Source organism: Neomonachus schauinslandi, chromosome 14, assembly GCF_002201575.2.
Source record: "Neomonachus schauinslandi chromosome 14, ASM220157v2, whole genome shotgun sequence".
NCBI classification, from domain to species: domain Eukaryota; kingdom Metazoa; phylum Chordata; class Mammalia; order Carnivora; family Phocidae; genus Neomonachus; species Neomonachus schauinslandi.
The window spans coordinates 84,622,920-84,640,722 of NC_058416.1; the positions used below are offsets into that span (position 1 = coordinate 84,622,920).

The 17,803-nt window shown below is 42.9% G+C and overlaps 2 protein-coding genes across 3 annotated transcripts in view; one reads left to right on the forward strand and one right to left on the reverse strand.

Annotated features, from left to right (window-relative positions):
• P2RX7 (purinergic receptor P2X 7) overlaps positions 1-17,535 on the forward strand; it is a 45,195-nt gene extending 27,660 nt beyond the window's left edge. The window contains exons 8-13 of the mRNA XM_021698609.1: positions 548-684; positions 8,068-8,158; positions 9,668-9,733; positions 9,821-9,970; positions 11,910-12,011; positions 14,678-17,535. Of these exons, the coding sequence (XP_021554284.1) occupies positions 548-684; positions 8,068-8,158; positions 9,668-9,733; positions 9,821-9,970; positions 11,910-12,011; positions 14,678-15,163 (1,032 nt within the window). The 3' untranslated portion in view covers positions 15,164-17,535. The remainder of the gene's footprint in view (positions 1-547; positions 685-8,067; positions 8,159-9,667; positions 9,734-9,820; positions 9,971-11,909; positions 12,012-14,677) is intronic.
• IFT81 (intraflagellar transport 81) overlaps positions 1-17,803 on the reverse strand; it is a 185,084-nt gene that overhangs the window by 143,096 nt on the left and 24,185 nt on the right. The gene's annotated exons all lie outside the window — the stretch shown is intronic.

Here is a 17,803-nt window from a genome sequence, read left to right on the forward strand (position 1 = left end):
TCCCTTGCCTTTGGCGATGTTTCTAGGAAGAAGTTGCTTCGGCTGAGGTCAAAGAGGTTGCTGCCTGTGTTCTCCTTTAGGATTTTGATGGACTCCTGTCTCACATTGAGGTCTTTCAACCATTTGGAGTCTATTTTTGTGTGTGGTGTAAGGAAATGGTCCAGTTTCATTCTTCTGCATGTGGCTATCCAATTTTCCCAACACCATTTGTTGAAGAGACTGTCTTTGTTCCATTGGACATTCTTTCCTGCTTTGTCAAAGATGAGCTTCAACTTAATCTTAATGGGGGAGCCATTCAAGGTGTTAGATTATGGACGAGATTTACTGAAAGTTTTATTTTAGGAAAATAAATCTAAGGGTGCATCCAGATGGGAGGAGGAGCAGGGAGATGCGTTTGCAGCCACTTGTGTGTGTTAGATGGGGCTGCGGTCGTGGCTCTGAAACGTCAATCTGTGTTTCCCTCTAAAAAGAAAACCTCCCTGTGCAGGGAGAGGTCTGGAAGCTGTGTCCCATGTGCAGCAGGACTTAGAGACTGTGTCTTCCCCAGGGAGGAATCATGGGCATTGAGATCTACTGGGACTGCAACTTGGACAGTTGGTTCCATCACTGCCGTCCAAAATACAGTTTCCGTCGCCTTGATGACAAGACCACCAATGAGTCCTCGTACCCTGGCTACAACTTCAGGTAACAGCGCCCAGAAACCTCCAGACCCCGCTAAATTGCATCCCCAGCAGTCAGGGAGAATTAATTTTGGTTCCCAAGGCAACAACATGAATGCAAAAAGCTTCCTCTAAGAACTAGGGGTGACTGGATTTTTGTATGAATTTTTTTCTTTTTAATTATTAAAGTGATACACACTCTTTGTAAAACAGAAACAAAATTGGGGAAACAGAGAAGAGCATAGAGAGGAGGATATAAATCACCCATAATTCCTCAACCCTGAGATAATCAAAGATAACTGGTGAATTTTCCTTCCTTTAACCAATTCTTTCATGAGGCTTCTATGAGAGCAGATCACACTCATAACCTGGTATTCTGTGTTTGTGTGTTTGTTTTGCCATTCCCTGGGTCACTCGGAATTCCTTGTGACCATCACGTTAATGATTCCACCGTGCAAGCACAATGATAACAAGAGGCACCACTGAGGGTGGGTCTTTTATAAACCAGGCCCTCGAAGTCATCACCTCTCCACCTCACATCAACCCTGGAAGGTGGATATTCGTGTTCTCAGGTAGAGCTGAGAAAGGTGAAATGATTTACCCAGGACCCACAGCTAACAGTAGTTCCATAACCCTAACTAACCTAGGTCACTCTGACCCCCAAATCCACACACTTTTCCTTCCATCGAGTGGTTTTCTTGCCCGTTCCTCCATTACTGGACATTTGGGGTGTCTCTAGTTTTTCTATTACAAATAATTCTACACTGCACATTTTGTACATAAATCTTTGAATTCCAGATTGTTTCCTTGGGATAAATTTCTAGAAGTAGAATTATTGGATCAAAGGTGATTAACATTTTATCATGTTATCATTAACATTTATCATTTAAGTTTTTTCCTATGCCTATATTTTTCATTTCTCAGGTTTATATTCAGTTCTTTCTCAAAGCCATCTATTACTGTTTCAGTGAGGTCCATTCTGACCTTACAGATCCTATTCCTTCTGTCTTTTCTACTATATAATCCCTTTCACCCTGACCCATTATTTGTAGTAACTCGGGTGGGATTTCTTCTTCCGAGGCTTTGAAGTATTTGTTGGTGAGTTTCAGCAGGAAAGGTCTTGTGCAAAGTTCTGTGTGTGCCGTGGGATGCGGAGGCATTCCTCTGGGGTGATTATGTAATTTTCTAGTCTGCAGGACTGTATGGGCATCTATCAATTATCAATCAGTTTTTGGTTTAATTTCTGGGCACTGAATGTCTTCACTCTGCTGAAAGTATCCTATCCCTGCTCCCTCCCTGGGTAGGGCTCCTGCAGCCTCAGCTCCCTTACACTTCTAGGGTAAGACTCGAGCTCCTCAGATAACAGATCTGGTTGGGGTACTCCTAGGGGACAGACTCCAGACTCCAGACATGACTCCCACTCTCCACTCATCTCTAGCACCTAGAAAATGTCTTTCCTTGTTTTGAGCTCAGTAATACATTGGTATGACTTTAAAAAATATATTTTATTGGGGCGCCTGGGTGGCTCAGCCGTTGAGCGTCTGCCTTCAGCTCAGGTCGTGATCCCAGGGTCCTGGGATTGAGCCTCGCGTCGGGCTCCCTGCTCGGAGGGAAGCCTGCTTCTCCCTCTCCCGCTCCCCCTACTTGTGTTCCTACTCTCGCTAACTCTCTCTCTGTCAAATAAATAAATAAAATATTTTTAAATATATATATTTTATCTTGCACTTCTTTGTATGCGGTGGGAGGTGGTGGGCATCCTGTGCTGGCCCTCAGGCTGCCACCTTGATTGGAAGTCTTTTTGGTAAGAACATCTTTAAGACTCCTGGTTCATTTTCACCATTGAAACTGGCTGGTGCTGATTTGGGGCTGACCTACTCTACTCTTGTTTTGACCCTCTGCACAGTTCACGCCTCTGCTTCTGACTTTTCCCCGGTAGTGATCCTGTGCCATCCTAACTTCATTTCCATGTTACCTCCTATGTCTGGATCATTTCTTCTGCCTGTTGCTACAACTCTGCCCCAGCACTAACTTGGCCCTTAAGTTTGAGGTTCCATGACCTCTCATTGCTTGTAGGTACCAGATAGGTTTCGGTGATTGTTACTGTGGCTGATCCTTTTGTGCCATTTGGTTCCAGACACAAAGTAGGCTTATGCTGTTCCCTTTTCAAAAAAAGTTGCCAACTACATCCCTAGAATAATGGCTATACAATCATTTTGCCTATGAAGCCATTAGGAAATTGATATCGGCGCTCCTTATTTATTCGTCCATCAAATATACAGCAATGAAAAAAAATATTGTTGTGCCAATGGGTATATATTGGTAAACAAAATGGACAAAGTTACTACTTAGCTTATATTTTAGTAGCACATGAATATAAGTCATTATAACATATAAGACAAGAATATAAGTAAATTAAGAACTCCAATAAGGCAACATCGTTAGTCTTCAGGGAAATGTAAATTTAAACCACAATGAGAAACACCTACATATACCCCCCAGAAGAGGTAAAAATTTTTAAAAGGCTGGCTGTTCCAAATGCTGACAAGGTGGAAAAGCAACTGGAACTCTCCTAGTTCCCTGGTGGGAGTGTAAGATGGCACAACCACATTAGAGAACTGTTGGGAAGTTTCTTATTAAGTTAAACATACATCTATCCTCTAATCCAGAAACCCCACTCTTAGGTAAAGAAAGGAAACACAGGTCCACACAAAGATTTGTACATGAATGTTCATAACAGCCTTCGTCATCATTACCAAAACCCAGAAACAACCTAAATGTCCAACAGGTGATTGGAGAAATAAATTGGGGTATATTTATACAATAAAGCACTAGTTAGTATAAATGAAGAAGGAACAAACTACTTGCACAAGCAACAACATAGAGGAGTCCCACCAACATTATGTTGAGTGAAAGGAGCTAGATTGAAATGAGCCATGCTGTATGATGCCGTTTATATGAAGTACAAGAACAGGCAAAACAACTTTTCTATGATGATAAAAGGCAACAGTGGGTGCTGCTCTGGAGAGTGGGGGTGGGGGAGGCCAAATAGGAACTGATTGGAAAGGAGACCAGGAGAGTTTTCTGAGGCAATGGAATGTTCTAGATCTTGACAGGGTTAAAGTTATACAGTGTATTCATTTGTCAAAACTCATTGAACTCAACTCTTAGGACTTGTGTGCCTTATTATATGTAAACTATACCTCAATAGAGCAAACAACTCCAATAAGACCATTTCAGATGATGATAAATGCTGGGAAGAAAATCAAACAAGATACTGTACTGCAGGGTTGGGGCAGAGCAAAGGGGTAGAAGTGGGGGAAGCGACCAGAGAAGGCCTCTCCAAGCACAGGGTAGGACCCCTGCAGATATCGTGTGCTTTCCAGGAGCTCATGTGAGGGGGATAGCCTTGCAGAACTCTGTAGCCTCTCTGAATACCTTTAGCATTAACAGTGTAGACCAGTGTTTCTCAAAGTGCAACGCCCAGCATCAGCATCACGTGTTGGGAACGTGTTAGAAATGCACATTCGCAGGCTCTGCCCTGGACCTACTGAATCAGACACCCTGGGGATTGTCTTCATAAGCCCTCTAGGTGAGAGCCTCTCAGGTGTGAGAACCACCAATCTAGAACCTCCATACTCAAAGTGTAGTCCTGGAACCAGCAGCCTGGTCTCACCTGGGAGCTTGTTATAATGCAGAATCTCAGGCCCCACTCGATGAACTGAATCGAAATCTGCACTGTAACAAGATTCCCAGAAGATTCATGTGCACGTTGAAGTTTGAGAAGCACTAGTCTAGACTAGATCATCTAGCACCCCAAACATACTTTCTTAGTCAGCCTTCAGCTGACTACATGTTGTCTCTACAACCAGGTTGCCGGTTTCCTGGGGGAGTGAATAAAACAAGGCGTCTACTTAATCTGTACATGCAAGTGTAGGCAAAAGTGCACATGTGCGTGCACACATACACATTCACTGCTTCCTAACACTTCTGCTCGCATTCCTACTGACTTCTGGAGGCGATCTGCTCAAGCAAATGGGTCTCTTTACATTTTACCCAAAGCAGCATCATAAACTGGCAGGCCGCCTTCGACTGTGTCTTTATTTTTGTTTACTTGTCTTTTGCCTATACAATGTTTTGAAAGTTGAGACGTTCTACATAAAAATCTGGACTTCTTACTTTTCTCGAAAAATTCAACTATTTGGGGGAAAAAAAAAACAACTAAACCATTTGACAACTCAGGGTTCATATCCCACACAGCACCACTCTGCTGGAGGTGTCAGTGGTTCCCTTTATAAAAGGTATGTGGGTTTGTTTGTTTGCTACAGTCCCCACCACTCCCTATTGCCTTATACCTGGCCTGCATCACTCATTTCTGTCACCTGCCTGGCCCATGTTGGCATTTGAGTTTGAGACCCTTGACTAAAGGCCAGCTGAGATCAAGACGTAAGATGCTTTTCGCCTCCTCTGGGTCAGTGGGGTTTCATCCAGGGCCCTGAAAGCAGCTCCTAGTTGAGGTAACATTTTGATATCCCCTGATGCTCTATTGAACAGACTTATGGCCATTAGCAAGAAGAGACAATTGGATCAGTGGTCCCCTAACTGCCTTTGCAGCCTGGTTTTTTGTTTTTTGTTTTTTGTTTTTAAGCGGTCTGCAGAAGTATGCAGGGCAATGTCCCAAACAGATGTTAGCAAATGTCCTTTGAGTCGCTGAGGTAAGCCTAAGAACATTGGCTCCTGGAGAGATCTGAGCTTTCTGAAGAACTGAGGTGGTTATGATATTAATATTCTTTTAGAACAACATGTTAGAGCATTTGTTGTCTGGGATGAGCACCAGAAGAAATCTTTGGCCAGAAATAAATTGTCAAGTTCTGATGGATAACTGGACAGGTTATTTTCAAACAGCCACACACACACACAAAAAGGGAATTACAGGTTATATGAGTTTTATGAAAAAATAGAACTTCCTAAAACATAGGAAGTTGAAGAAGCTGATCATGTTACAGAGTTTTGTCCTTTACCAAAGATCCACGACAAAAGGTCCGCATTCGGTAAACATGGGATTCCGTTTATTTACAGCACGTATAAAGCAGGGCAGGCCCACACTGCATGCCTGATGCACTTCTCTGGTTCAGAGTGGGCCTATGCCTGTGTCAGTTTCCTGTGCCTGCTGTAACAAATGACCATGAACTTGGTGGGCGCCTGGGTGGCTCAGTTGGTTAAGCGACTGCCTTCGGCTCAGGTCATGATCCTGGAGTCCCGGGATCGAGTCCCACATCGGGCTCCCTGCTCAGCGGGGGGTCTGCTTCTCCCTCTGACCCTCTTCCCTCTCTTGCTCTCTGTCTCTCATTCTCTCTCTCAAATAAATAAATAAAATCTTAAAAAAAAAAAAACAACAGAAGTGTATTCTCTCACAATTCTAGAGGCCAGAAGTCTAAAATCAAGGAGTCAGCAGGGACACACTCTCTGAAGTCTCTAGGGGAGGATCCTTCCTTGCCTCTCCCAGCTTCCCGTGGCTCCCTGTGTTCCTTGACTTGAAGCTGCATCACTCCAATGTCTGCCTCCATCTTTATGTGGGCTTCTCTTCTGTGTTTCTGTTTCAACTCTCTTCTCCTTTCTCTCATAAAGACACAAGTCACTGGATCCACCCTAAATCCAGGATGATCTCATCTTGAGATCCTTCATCTCATCTGCAAAGACCCTATTCCAAATAAGGTCACATTCACAGGTACAGGGGTTAGGCACTTGGACCTACCTTCTTGAGGGGTGGGGAGGGGCATTATTCAAACTGTTACAGTGTGCAAAAAAAACCATTCTGCTCAGGGCCTGGTGTTTCTCAGAGTGTAGACCACTAGCCACGCACACCAGATCCACGTGGCACCTTTCCAGAAACATCTCAGACCTTCTGAAACCACCTTCTGGGGGGTGAGGCCCAGGAATCTACCTTTGAACACACTTCCCAAGGGATTCTTATCCTTAGTTCAAGAACCACTGTCCCAAGACCCTTTGCTTTGTGTATTAAAAAATAAATCACTCAGTAGAGCAGCACAAGAAAGAACTGTCATGGAATGAGAACAATCAGAAGCAAAGAAATCAAAACCCCTCTGGCCAGAAATAGGTGTTGAAGCACCTAAGAATATCTAACTAATCTCAACATCACATTTTGAGAGTTAAAAAAAAAGGAGTTTCAAATACTCCACACTGGATTCTGGCAGAGCATCTACCTTCTGTTTTCTTCTCTCTCCACACCTGTAAATAGATTATGAATTAGTAACTCAGAAAGAAAATATCTTACCTAAAAACAACCTCCAAAAGGTGGTTCACGGGGAGGGACAGATTGAAAAATTTTGCTAGGTGTGTGGTTTAAGCCTTCCTAATTATCCATAAAAACAAAACATTCCGCTTTTCCTGACTGTAACACTGGTGAGAGCTGCGTATTTGGGGCGATTATGATTTGTGCCCGAGGCTTAATTTATAAAGGTGGCTGAGTACTGACATGGAGAGGTCACTGATACTGAAAGGACTTTATTACTTACATTTCCCAAGAGGAAGGGCACACCATGCCACACAGGGCCATAGGGGAAGCACTGGGTTTGGTCAGGAGATGGAAGGATCAAGGGGAAAGCATGGCCCAGAACCTTCATCGTATTTTCCATGGGACAGGCAAGGCAGGGCAGGGCAACAGCCTAGGATTGGCCTGCTTGAGTAATGTGGGCAGGCTCTGGGTTACAGGTGCATTCTCTAGCTGTGGGTATCTGGCCCTGGGTGACCTGGCGCAGGGGGAATATTGGCTCATGTGTTAGGGTGAGTGAGAGGGGGTGGTTGGGGATATGGATTCAAGATTGGTCAGAGGGTCTGTAACATGATTTTCAGGCGCTCGCAAAAGCTGGATCACAGGGAAGATGTAAACAATGGTGGCTGTTGGTTTGGCCCTGTGATAACAGATGCAAATAGACAAATACAGAATCTAAGAAAATGCAATTAGAACAGATTGCTTGAGGGGCACCTAGCGCCAATCCAGCCATTAGTATCTAGGATCCCCACCCCACTTTGTTCTAGAAGCCAAACTCCCTTAAGAAATAATCGGATTTGCTTGAAACTATTTTTTTAAGTTTGTCTGCTTGTTGTTAATACTGTATTAGTTAAAAATTGTTCACTTTAATCTTAAATGGAAAGCAGATTTTGTATCACTCTGTGATGGTAGAAGAAGAGGAGGCAACGTGGGAAGTGGTGCTTTGGTTCCAAGAGAGTAATTTGTGGGTTTGGATTATGTTCTTCCCTCTGCCAACTGCAGCAGAGCTAGAAGATGAACAAGGAAGACTAGCTCGGCTCCTGTTTTGGGTTTTCATTTCATGAAATACCATCACGTTCATACAGATCTTTATAAACATGGATCCTTCTCCTCCTACAGATACGCCAAGTACTATAAGGAAAACAACGTTGAAAAACGGACTCTGATAAAAGTCTTTGGGATCCGTTTTGACATTCTGGTTTTTGGCACCGTAAGTCTCTGCTCCCAGCCACTGGCACCTCCATTCCTGTGACTGTGTCCTAATTATTGCTGTAGTGCCTCAAGGGGTGAATGTTTTGGTCATAGTCAATAGCTGGCACTGTGCATCTTGCATGTGGGATAAGAGCGGGAAGGAATGTCCTTGGGGTCCTGTCCACGATGAAGTCATCTGATCACTACAAGAGTGGGATTGGGAAGAAAACTGAATATTCAACTTTAAAAATATTCTGATGCTTAAAAAGAGAGAGGGAGGGGCGCCTGGGTGGCTCAGTCGTTAAGCGTCTGCCTTCGGCTCGGGTCATGATCCCAGAGTCCTGGGATCGAGCCCCGCATCAGGCTCCCTGCTCTGAGGGAAGCCTGCTTCTCCCTCTCCCACTCCCCCTGCTTGTGTTCCCTCTCTCGCTGTGTCTCTCTCTGTCAAATAAATAAAAATCTTTAATAAAAAAAAAAAAAAGAGAGAGAGGGAAAGAAAGAAATCCTTTTTGCAAAATACTTTGTAAGTAACAGAAGCCAACTCAAATTGGCTTAGGGAAAAAAAAAATTTTTTTTTAAAGTCTCACATAGCTGAAAAATCCAGGGGCAGTTTTCAGGCTTCAGGCATGGCTGGATCCAGATGTTCAAACAACATCCTTAGGAATCTGCCTCCCTCCATTTCTTGTATCTGTTCTCCTCTGTTTTGGCATCATCCTCAGTTGGCCATGTCTACATGGTGGTTTCTGGCAGCTCCTTATATCTTACCGGTCCAGCAGTCTCAATAAAAAGAGAATATCTCTTTGCTAAAAGGTTCAGCAAAGGATTCAGGCAGATGCCTTTGGCTCTGACTGGCCCAATATGGGCCACGTGCCCTGTGCTGAACTAATCATTATGTTTAGGTCACACCATACTCTCAGTGGCTGGTCTTGGACCTGCCCTGAACCAGCCCCTTCCCCTCAAACTATATGGACCAAGTATGGACAGAGATGGTTCTCCAAAGGAAAACCGGGGTGTTGTCTCCATAAGAAGGAGGGAGGGGATACTGGGCATGCAAAACTCCATAGATGCCCACAACGTCTTGTCCAAAACTGTATTATTTATGTTATATGTTATGTCATATGGTGGTAAGCAACACAAGAGTCAATGGGATAGAAGCTGAGAGAATGGACAGATCATTGAGAAGAGAAACCACGAGGACACCTAAGGGAAGAGTGTGCAGACATTCCTTCCCTCTGCTTCCAAGGTAATCTCAAACCACTTTTAGGGAAAACTTGTCTGAAGCTCTCACCTTGTATGGAAAAACAACAAACTCAGTGTGTGGGTTCCAGTGCTTCTTTGTTTAAAACAGTCATGTTTTCGAGCGCATCCCAGAAGGCAAGAACAGGATGAACAGGAATCCTATTTTCAGTCTGCAGTCTCTGTTGCCGTGAACATAGACTCCCTCCTCTGCTGGAGCTGACAATTACATGGTAGAGCAAAAGAGCATTGCTCTGAATGTCAACCAAGTCACCTTCCCATTTGTTTTCAGGGAGGAAAATTTAACATTATCCAGTTGGCCGTGTACATTGGCTCAGTCATCTCCTACTTTAGTTTGGTAAGGGATTCTCTTTCCCATACTTTAGGAAAGTGATTTGGCAAAAAGAAATCTCACTAACATGGCACCGATCTGGGTTTTCCCCAGGCCACTCTGTTCATCGACTGCCTCATCAACACTTACTCAAGTAAATGCTGTCGATCCCGCATTTATCCCTGTTGCAAGTGGTGTGGATACTGTGCAGTCAATGAATACTACTACAGGAAGAAGTATGAGCCCATTGTGGAGCCAAAGCCGGTAAGGCTCACTGCATCAGTAGGTGCCAAAATACCCAGAGAGTCGGTCAGGTCACTGAGAAACATGCAAAAATAAGGCCCAAATCACAGGTGTAATCCCATAGTGGACAAGTCTCTGGACTCTACCCTGATCCACCATCTCTCAGATGAATCCTTTGGTCTTAGGGAAGAACAGAAACAAAAATGAAGAGGCAAGATAGAGGGAGAACAAATGTTTATGTTCTAGGACTTGGCAGTTTTGTCAGATTTATTAAATTGGTACAGCCAAAAAAAATAGTATAGTGACTTTGGAGAACAATTTGGCAGTATCTAATAACATTTAGATGGGACATACTTTACAGCCTGGCATTTCCACTTCTCCATACCTACCCTCAAGAAAGAGCATCTACCCGGGCGCCTGGGTGGCTCAGTTGGTTAAGCAACTGCCTTCGGCTCAGGTCATGATCCCGGAGTCCCGGGATCGAGTCCCGCATCAGGCTCCCTGCTCGGCAGGGAGTCTGCTTCTCCCTCTGACCCTCCTCCCTCTCATGCTCTCTGTCTCTCATTCTCTCTCTCGCAAATAAATAAAATCTTAAAAAAAAAAAAAAAAAGTCCTTAAAAAAAAAAAAAAAGAAAGAGCATCTACCCAAATGTCCAACAGGTGGATGGTGAAAGAAACTATGACCAGTCCATAGCAAAGAGCACCAGGCACCAGTTTAAAAGAATACGTGGATAATAATAAGAGCAAACATTTCTATAGAACTTCAAAGTGCTTTATATATATTAATTCATAGAATCTTCACACAACCCTATAAATAGGTGCTGTCATCTTTCTAAAGATGAGGAAATTGAGGAAATTGAGGTGCAGGAGGGTTAAATAATTTGCCAAAAGTCATACAGCTAGTAGCGGGGGAGCTGGAATTCCAACTCAGGCAGGCTGGTTTCAGAATTCATCTTCATAACCACTATGTTATAGGTACTAGCATGAGCAAATATCCAAAACATGTTGTTGAAAGGAAAAAAAACAAACTATAGGACAATATATACGGTATGATATATACCATGATATGATAAAAGACAACTACACATATGAGCTTATATATATACGTATATATTATACGTGTGCTTATATATAATCATACAAATAACATGCATACATTCTATATATTTTATATATACTCTATATAGTTTCTACATTTATTATACACATGCATGAAGGTGTATAGGGAGGATAATATATGTATACAAAAAGGTACACACAAAAGTGACAACAGTGATTCCTTCTACAAAGGAACCTAGGATGGGGGACGGGTCAAACGGAATTTGAGCTCATCTGTATTGTTTTGATTTGTTTAATTAGGCTTCTACTAAGCAGGTCCCCTACACTTGATTCCATGATTTCCCCCAATCAAGGAGAAACCTCCAGTACTTCAAACAACAAAGAGGGTCTTTGTCTTTCCCTCATAGGAACATTACTGTCCTTTCCCAGCAGCTGAAGACACGATTCACGGGCCGCTGTACATGTATTATACAATTTGAAATGAAAGTTCATTTTTGCAACTAAAAATAATTACCATTTCATAGCTCAAGATAGGATGAAAGTCAGCAAAAATATAAATAATTTAAGTTGCAATAGTAAAATTTTCGGGATATTCAATCTAGAGTAACTGAAATTGAGGGAACACAAAAGGACTTTTACAGAGCACGTGGGAGACCTAAAGTCATCAGGCAGTAAGCTGTGGAGACTCTGAAGTCCACATATTAAGGTGCATAGGGTCTCACTGCTGATTTACCTTTGGACTCAGAAATCTTTCATTCTTGGCTAGCAAGAGTTTTTGGTCAGCTTCTAACAGTTTGTCATTTGGTAAATAGGAATAACACTTGCCTTTAGATATGTTCAGGATGTGATTGTTGATAATTCTGTACAAAAATGGGTAAAATTTTTAACCCTCTTTTCCTAGACATTAAAATACGTGTCCTTTGTGGATGAATCCCATATTAGGATGGTGGACCAGCAGCTACTTGGAAAAAGTCTGCAAAATGTCGAAGGTGAAAAAGTCCCAGTAAGTTAAAACATTTAGTCTTTTTTTTTTTTTTTAAGAAAAGTTACTATTAAATAAAAATATAGCAGGGCACCTGGGTGGCTCAGTCAGTTAAGCATCTGCCTTTGGCTCAGGTCATGATCCCAGGGTCCTGAGATCAAGCCCAATATAGAGCCCCCACGTGGGGCTCCCTGCTCAGCAGGGAGCCTGCTTCTCCCTCTCCCCCTGCTCCTTAGCCTGCTCATGCGCTCTCTCTCTCTCTCTCTCTCAAGTGAATAAATAAAATCTTTAAAATAAATAAATAAAAATATAGCTATAAATTTGTGAAAATCGCCATTGATGAATTTTAACACAGTAAGTACATGTAACTCAGAATATTAGCAGAAGCCCTTTTCACGCCTCCACCCAATCACTACCTTCCCTTAAACGTCATCATTATTCTGTACCCAAAGGTTAGTTTTATCTCTTCCAGGATTTTATAAAATTTGAATCCTGTATGTACTCAGTATATACTCTGTGGAGTGTCAGACTTCTTTCACTCAGTATGTTTTTGCGAGTCATCCATGACATGGCATAGAGCAATAGTTCATTCTCATTGTTGTGTAATTTCCATTTTACAAACAACCAATTTATTTATCCCTTCTATTGTTGGTGGACATTTGGGTAGTTTCCACTTTGGAGCTCATGCAGAAATGCTGCCATGGTAAACATGTGGTGCCTACAAGTGGACCTGCTGGGTCAGAAGGCTGGCATATGATACTATCAAACCATTCTCTAAAGGGGGTGTTCTAATTCCTGCTCTCCTCAGCAGCTCTGATCACTGGACATCTTCACTAACTGACTTCTACAGCTGCCATAATAAATCACCACAAACTAAGTAGCCGAAAACAACAGAAATTCATTCTCTCACAATTCTGGAGGCTGGCAGTCTGAAATCAAGGTGTTGGTAGGGCTTCTGAAGGCCCTAAGGGAGGATCCTTCTTTGCCTCTTCCAGCTCCTGGTGTTCATTACACCTGCTAGGACCCCTGGTACAATGCTGATTAGAAGTGGTTAATAGCAAACATCTTTTTGTCTCATTCCCTATCTCAGGAAGAAAGCTTTTCATATTTCACTATAGTATTTGCTGTAGGGCTTTAAAGAATGCTTTACTGGATTAAGAAAAGTCTCCTCCGTTCTTAGTTTGCTAAGAATTTTTATCATAAATTAATACTGAATTTTTAAAATAATGCTTTTTTCTGCTTTTTAAAAAATGATCAATGAATTTTCTTTTTTCTGTTATGTGGTGAATTACAGAAATTGATTTTCAAATGTTAAGCCAAACTTGCATTCCTACAATAAAATCAATTTGAAGGTAATAAATTACTCTTTGTATTTATCGCTGGATTCGATTCACTAATATTTAAGATTTTTATGTCTCTTATTGAGAGAGACTGGCCAAAGTTTTTCCATTCTTGTAATGTCTGTATCGGGTTTGGGTATAACATGAGCTGAGGGGTGGGGAGGGGAATACACATAAAATTTACCATTTTAACCACTGTAAAGTGTACAATTCAGTGACATTTAAAATTCAAAATCTTATCCACAATGCTGTGCCACCATCACACTATCTAGTTCCAGAACTTTTTCATCAACCCAAAAGGAAACCCTGCATCCATTCAGCAGCCACTCCTCACACCCACTTCCCCCTAGTCCCTGGAAACCATTTTTTTTTTTTTTTTTTGAGAGAGTGAGAGAATGAGCAGGGAGAGCAGCAGAGGGAGAGGGAGAAGCAGGCTTCCCGCGGAACAGGGAGCCCGATGCGGAGCTCGATCCCAAGACCCTGGGATCATGACCTGAGCCGAAGGCAGACGCTTAACGACTGAGCCACCCAGGCGCCCCTGGACATAACATTTTTATCCATTCATCCGTTGATGGATATTTGGGTTGTTTTTACCCTTTGGCTATTGTTAATAGTGCTGCTGTAAGTGCTCACGTATAGGAAGTATTTAATTTTAATGTACTGACTCAAACTTTGTCCGGTGAATGAAGGTATATGTTACAAAGAACAGATATAAATGATGTCAATTATAGCAACTCCTCTTGGAGGATAACAAATGAATTTGCTGGAAGAGGGAGGCTGGTGGAAAAGGAGAGAGTAGAGCAAAATCAACAAAGATTTACTGTCTACTATGTGCTGGGTACTATCCTAGGCATTGGGGATACAGCAGTAACAAAGCAGACAGGGCCCCCCCCACTTTCATGTGAAAGAAGAACCGTCCAGAGGACATATCAATGGGTAGGATCACTTCAGATAGTGATAGTACTCTGAAGAACACGGCATCTCATGATGCACTAAGAGAGTGACCTGGGTGGGGGTGGAACTACCTAGATGGGGTGGGGGGAAGGGTCAGGGCAAGAAGGTCTCCATGAACAGGAGATACCTGCCTTGAGGCCTGGCTTATCTGAATTTCACTTCCTAAATCTATGAAATGGAGAGAAGGACACATACCTCATGAGGTTCTTCAAAGGCTATAACGGGGCAAGTTTATAAAACACTGGGATAGTCTTGATATATACATTTAATAAATGATAGCTACTGGTATTAATGTGATAGTAAGTGTAATTTTATAAGTTAATGACAGAAATAAAGGACCTAGAACGCTAGGGGTTGTCACTGCTGATGGGTTTGGTAACTTGACTTTTTCAGAGACCCTCAGTGGACTTGTCCAGGCTGCCCCCGTCTCTCCATGACCCATCCCCTATCCCTGGACAAGCAGAGGAGATCCAGCTGTTAAGTGACGAAGCGGCTCCCAGATCCAGCAACAGCCCAGACTGGTGCCAGTGTGGACATTGCCTCCCGTCCCAGCTCCCCGAGAGCCACAGATGCCTGGAAGAACTGTGCTGTCGGAAAAAGGCAGGTGCCTGCATCACCACCTCAGAGCCCTTCAGGAAGCTCGTCTTGTCCCGACAGCTCCTGCAGTTCCTCCTGCTCTACCAGGAGCCCTTGCTGGAGCTGGATGAAAACTCTAACAGCCGGCTGCGGCACTGTGCCTACAGGTGCTACACCACCTGGCGCTTCGGCTCCCAGGACCTCGCCGACTTTGCCATCCTGCCCAGCTGCTGCCGCTGGAGGATCCGGAGAGAGTTTCCCAAGAGTGAAGGCCAGTACACCGGCTTCCAGAGTCCTTACTGATGGCACAGGGCTGAGCAGGCATGTTAACGTTTCCTTTGTTTGCACCCTGAGCTTGACCTGCAAAGATCTGCGGCCAAATGTTCAACCAAAGGGAAATGTGTTTTCTGCTCCTGCAGCTCTAGATATGTCAGAGAGCAGACTGAACAAACAAACAAATAAACCAGAATCCCTCAGCATGGACTGAGAGTCGAGAGATTCAGATCTGTGTCTCAGTTCTGTCCCTAGGAAGTTGTGTGATCCTAGGCTTTTAACTCTGTGCCTCAGTTGCCTTCCTACCCCACCCCAACTGCGATCCCACAGAGATGTCGGGAAGACAAATTGAGTGAGCGTACACGAACTTTCTTGTTAATGCACAAAGAGCTACATGAATGCAAAGCAGCTCCTTATGAGGCCAGACTGGGATAAGGTACAACTATGAACAAACCCTTTGGGTGCTGGTTGGAGACTGTGGAGGATTAATGGTGGCCACAAATTCTTGGGCACCTGACCCTCAGGACCTAAGGGTTATGTCTCCTCCTCTTGCATGTGGGCAGCTCTGATCGCTTTATCCAATAGTGGAAGTGACGCTGTGGCGGCTTCGGGGTCTTGGTCTTGAGGCTGGCAGCTTCCACTTCCGGTCCTGCCCACGTCTGCTGTGAAGGAAGCTTGCCCCCATACCAAAGTCCGACTCTCCTCAGACCACCCTACTGTGAGGAAGCTCCAGAAGCCACATGGAGAACAGAGATGCCTGACCAGTTCCCAGCTTCCAAGCCATCCAAACGCAGTCACTGGTCATGGAAAAGAAGCCTTCCGATGATTCCACGCCCTGCTACCATCGGACTGCCACTGCATGAGACGCCTCCCAGGTTACCCACAGAACAAAACTGTTGGTTTAAGCCACTAAGTGTCAGGTTGTTCGTTATGCAGCAACAGATGACTGGGACAGACAGCAAGCGTGACTCACTGGAACACAGACTCAGCCATACCTTCTGTGGTTCTAGGGTCCTTAGGGAGCCTGGACCACCCCTGAAGCCCCACCAGGGCTTAGGTCTCTGTTCGGCAGTCCTGTCAGGGCTGCGGACCAAATGAGGTAACCCACCAGACCAGCCCTGGAATCCATCCAATCTAACTGCTGAACTACCCAATACATTTTAACACACAGCCTATTACTATGACTGGAAGTAGCTACTGCTGTTAAAATGGAAAAAGGCCACCTTTATGCCTTTAACATCCTGTACTTTGCAGCCAGTTAGAATGGACACAGTCTGGATGCTACTTAAAAAGCAACTCACACCCAAACCTTTACCATTTCTGTACATCGACCACTAAGAATATGAAAATGGATAGTCAGGTTTTAGGATCCTCCTTCAGGATTTCCTTTTCATGGTTTTGGTATTAGAATTGATTATTTCTAAACAACTCTTTTAAAGAATAAATAGAGACCACTATTCAACACAATAACTGATGAAGGATGTATGAGTTTTCTTAATAGATATTCTAAGATGTGCCATTTTGATACTTTTTAAAAACCAGATGCTTTCTACTATATTCATGTAAAGTAAATATGAGCAAAACACTTCTTTTTTTGACCCAGGATTTTATCTGGCTTTAAACTCAGGAATAAACTAGGCCAGACTGAACTTTCATTTTTTTTTTTTTTTACTATCTTTCAGAGATAGTAGATTATATATGACTTCTTATATGTATGATATATATTTAAAAGTGCATTATATATGACTTCTTCAGAATTTAAATTTTTACTCTTAGAGTTCTATGTACAAGCTACAGATTTCCATTCTGATAAACCTCTGAAACTTTATACCTTTATTTTATTTTATTTTTTGGTGCCTTATCCCTAGTGTGTTTCTATCACCTCTAGAGGCCCCAAGTGGAGTCAGAATTTGGAATGACAATTAGTCACTGGATCCACCTACTATCCTCCTTCACCTTCCCCAGAGATGCTTTAGGTGAGAAGGTGATGTGTTATGTCAATGGTGTGTAAAATGTCTGACACTTCGTACAGTAACATGCATCATATTTGTATCTTGTTTTTAGTCTACTGCATAAAATAATGTCCTCAGCAAAGGCATCCCAAGGAGAATCACACTTTGTAGGACCTATTTTCTTATACTTAAATCCATTATTCTATATGGTAATTGCCCAGTATTCACTACTTCATGTCTGTATTAGAGATCTTTCTAGTAACATTAGCTGGTTTCATGTAGAATTGGTAAAGAACTTGCATTTCTCTCTTCAGAGGGCACCAGTTTTTAAACACTTCCTAATTCTAGTTTGGCAATGTACATGTCTTAACTAGGTAATATGTTTTGATAAGAAAATATCAATGTTTTTATTATAAAAAATAATGTATAATTTGATTACTGAAGTGTTCCTTTTACTTCCTTTTCTCAGGAGATCCCCAAATCACAATTCATTCATTGACACTTTCATTCAACATATATTCATTGAGGAACTATGACATAATAAGACATATATTTGGTCTCTACTCCCAATTCCCAACACAGAGCTCCTAAATCCCTTAGAATTTGCTGGGTGATAAGAGTGTGTTGTGTTCTAACGAGGCAACTCTTGGTGGGCTCCTAACTTCAGGATGGGGGCTGGTTGCCAGAAAGACCAAGCCATGATCAGAAGCTTAGAACT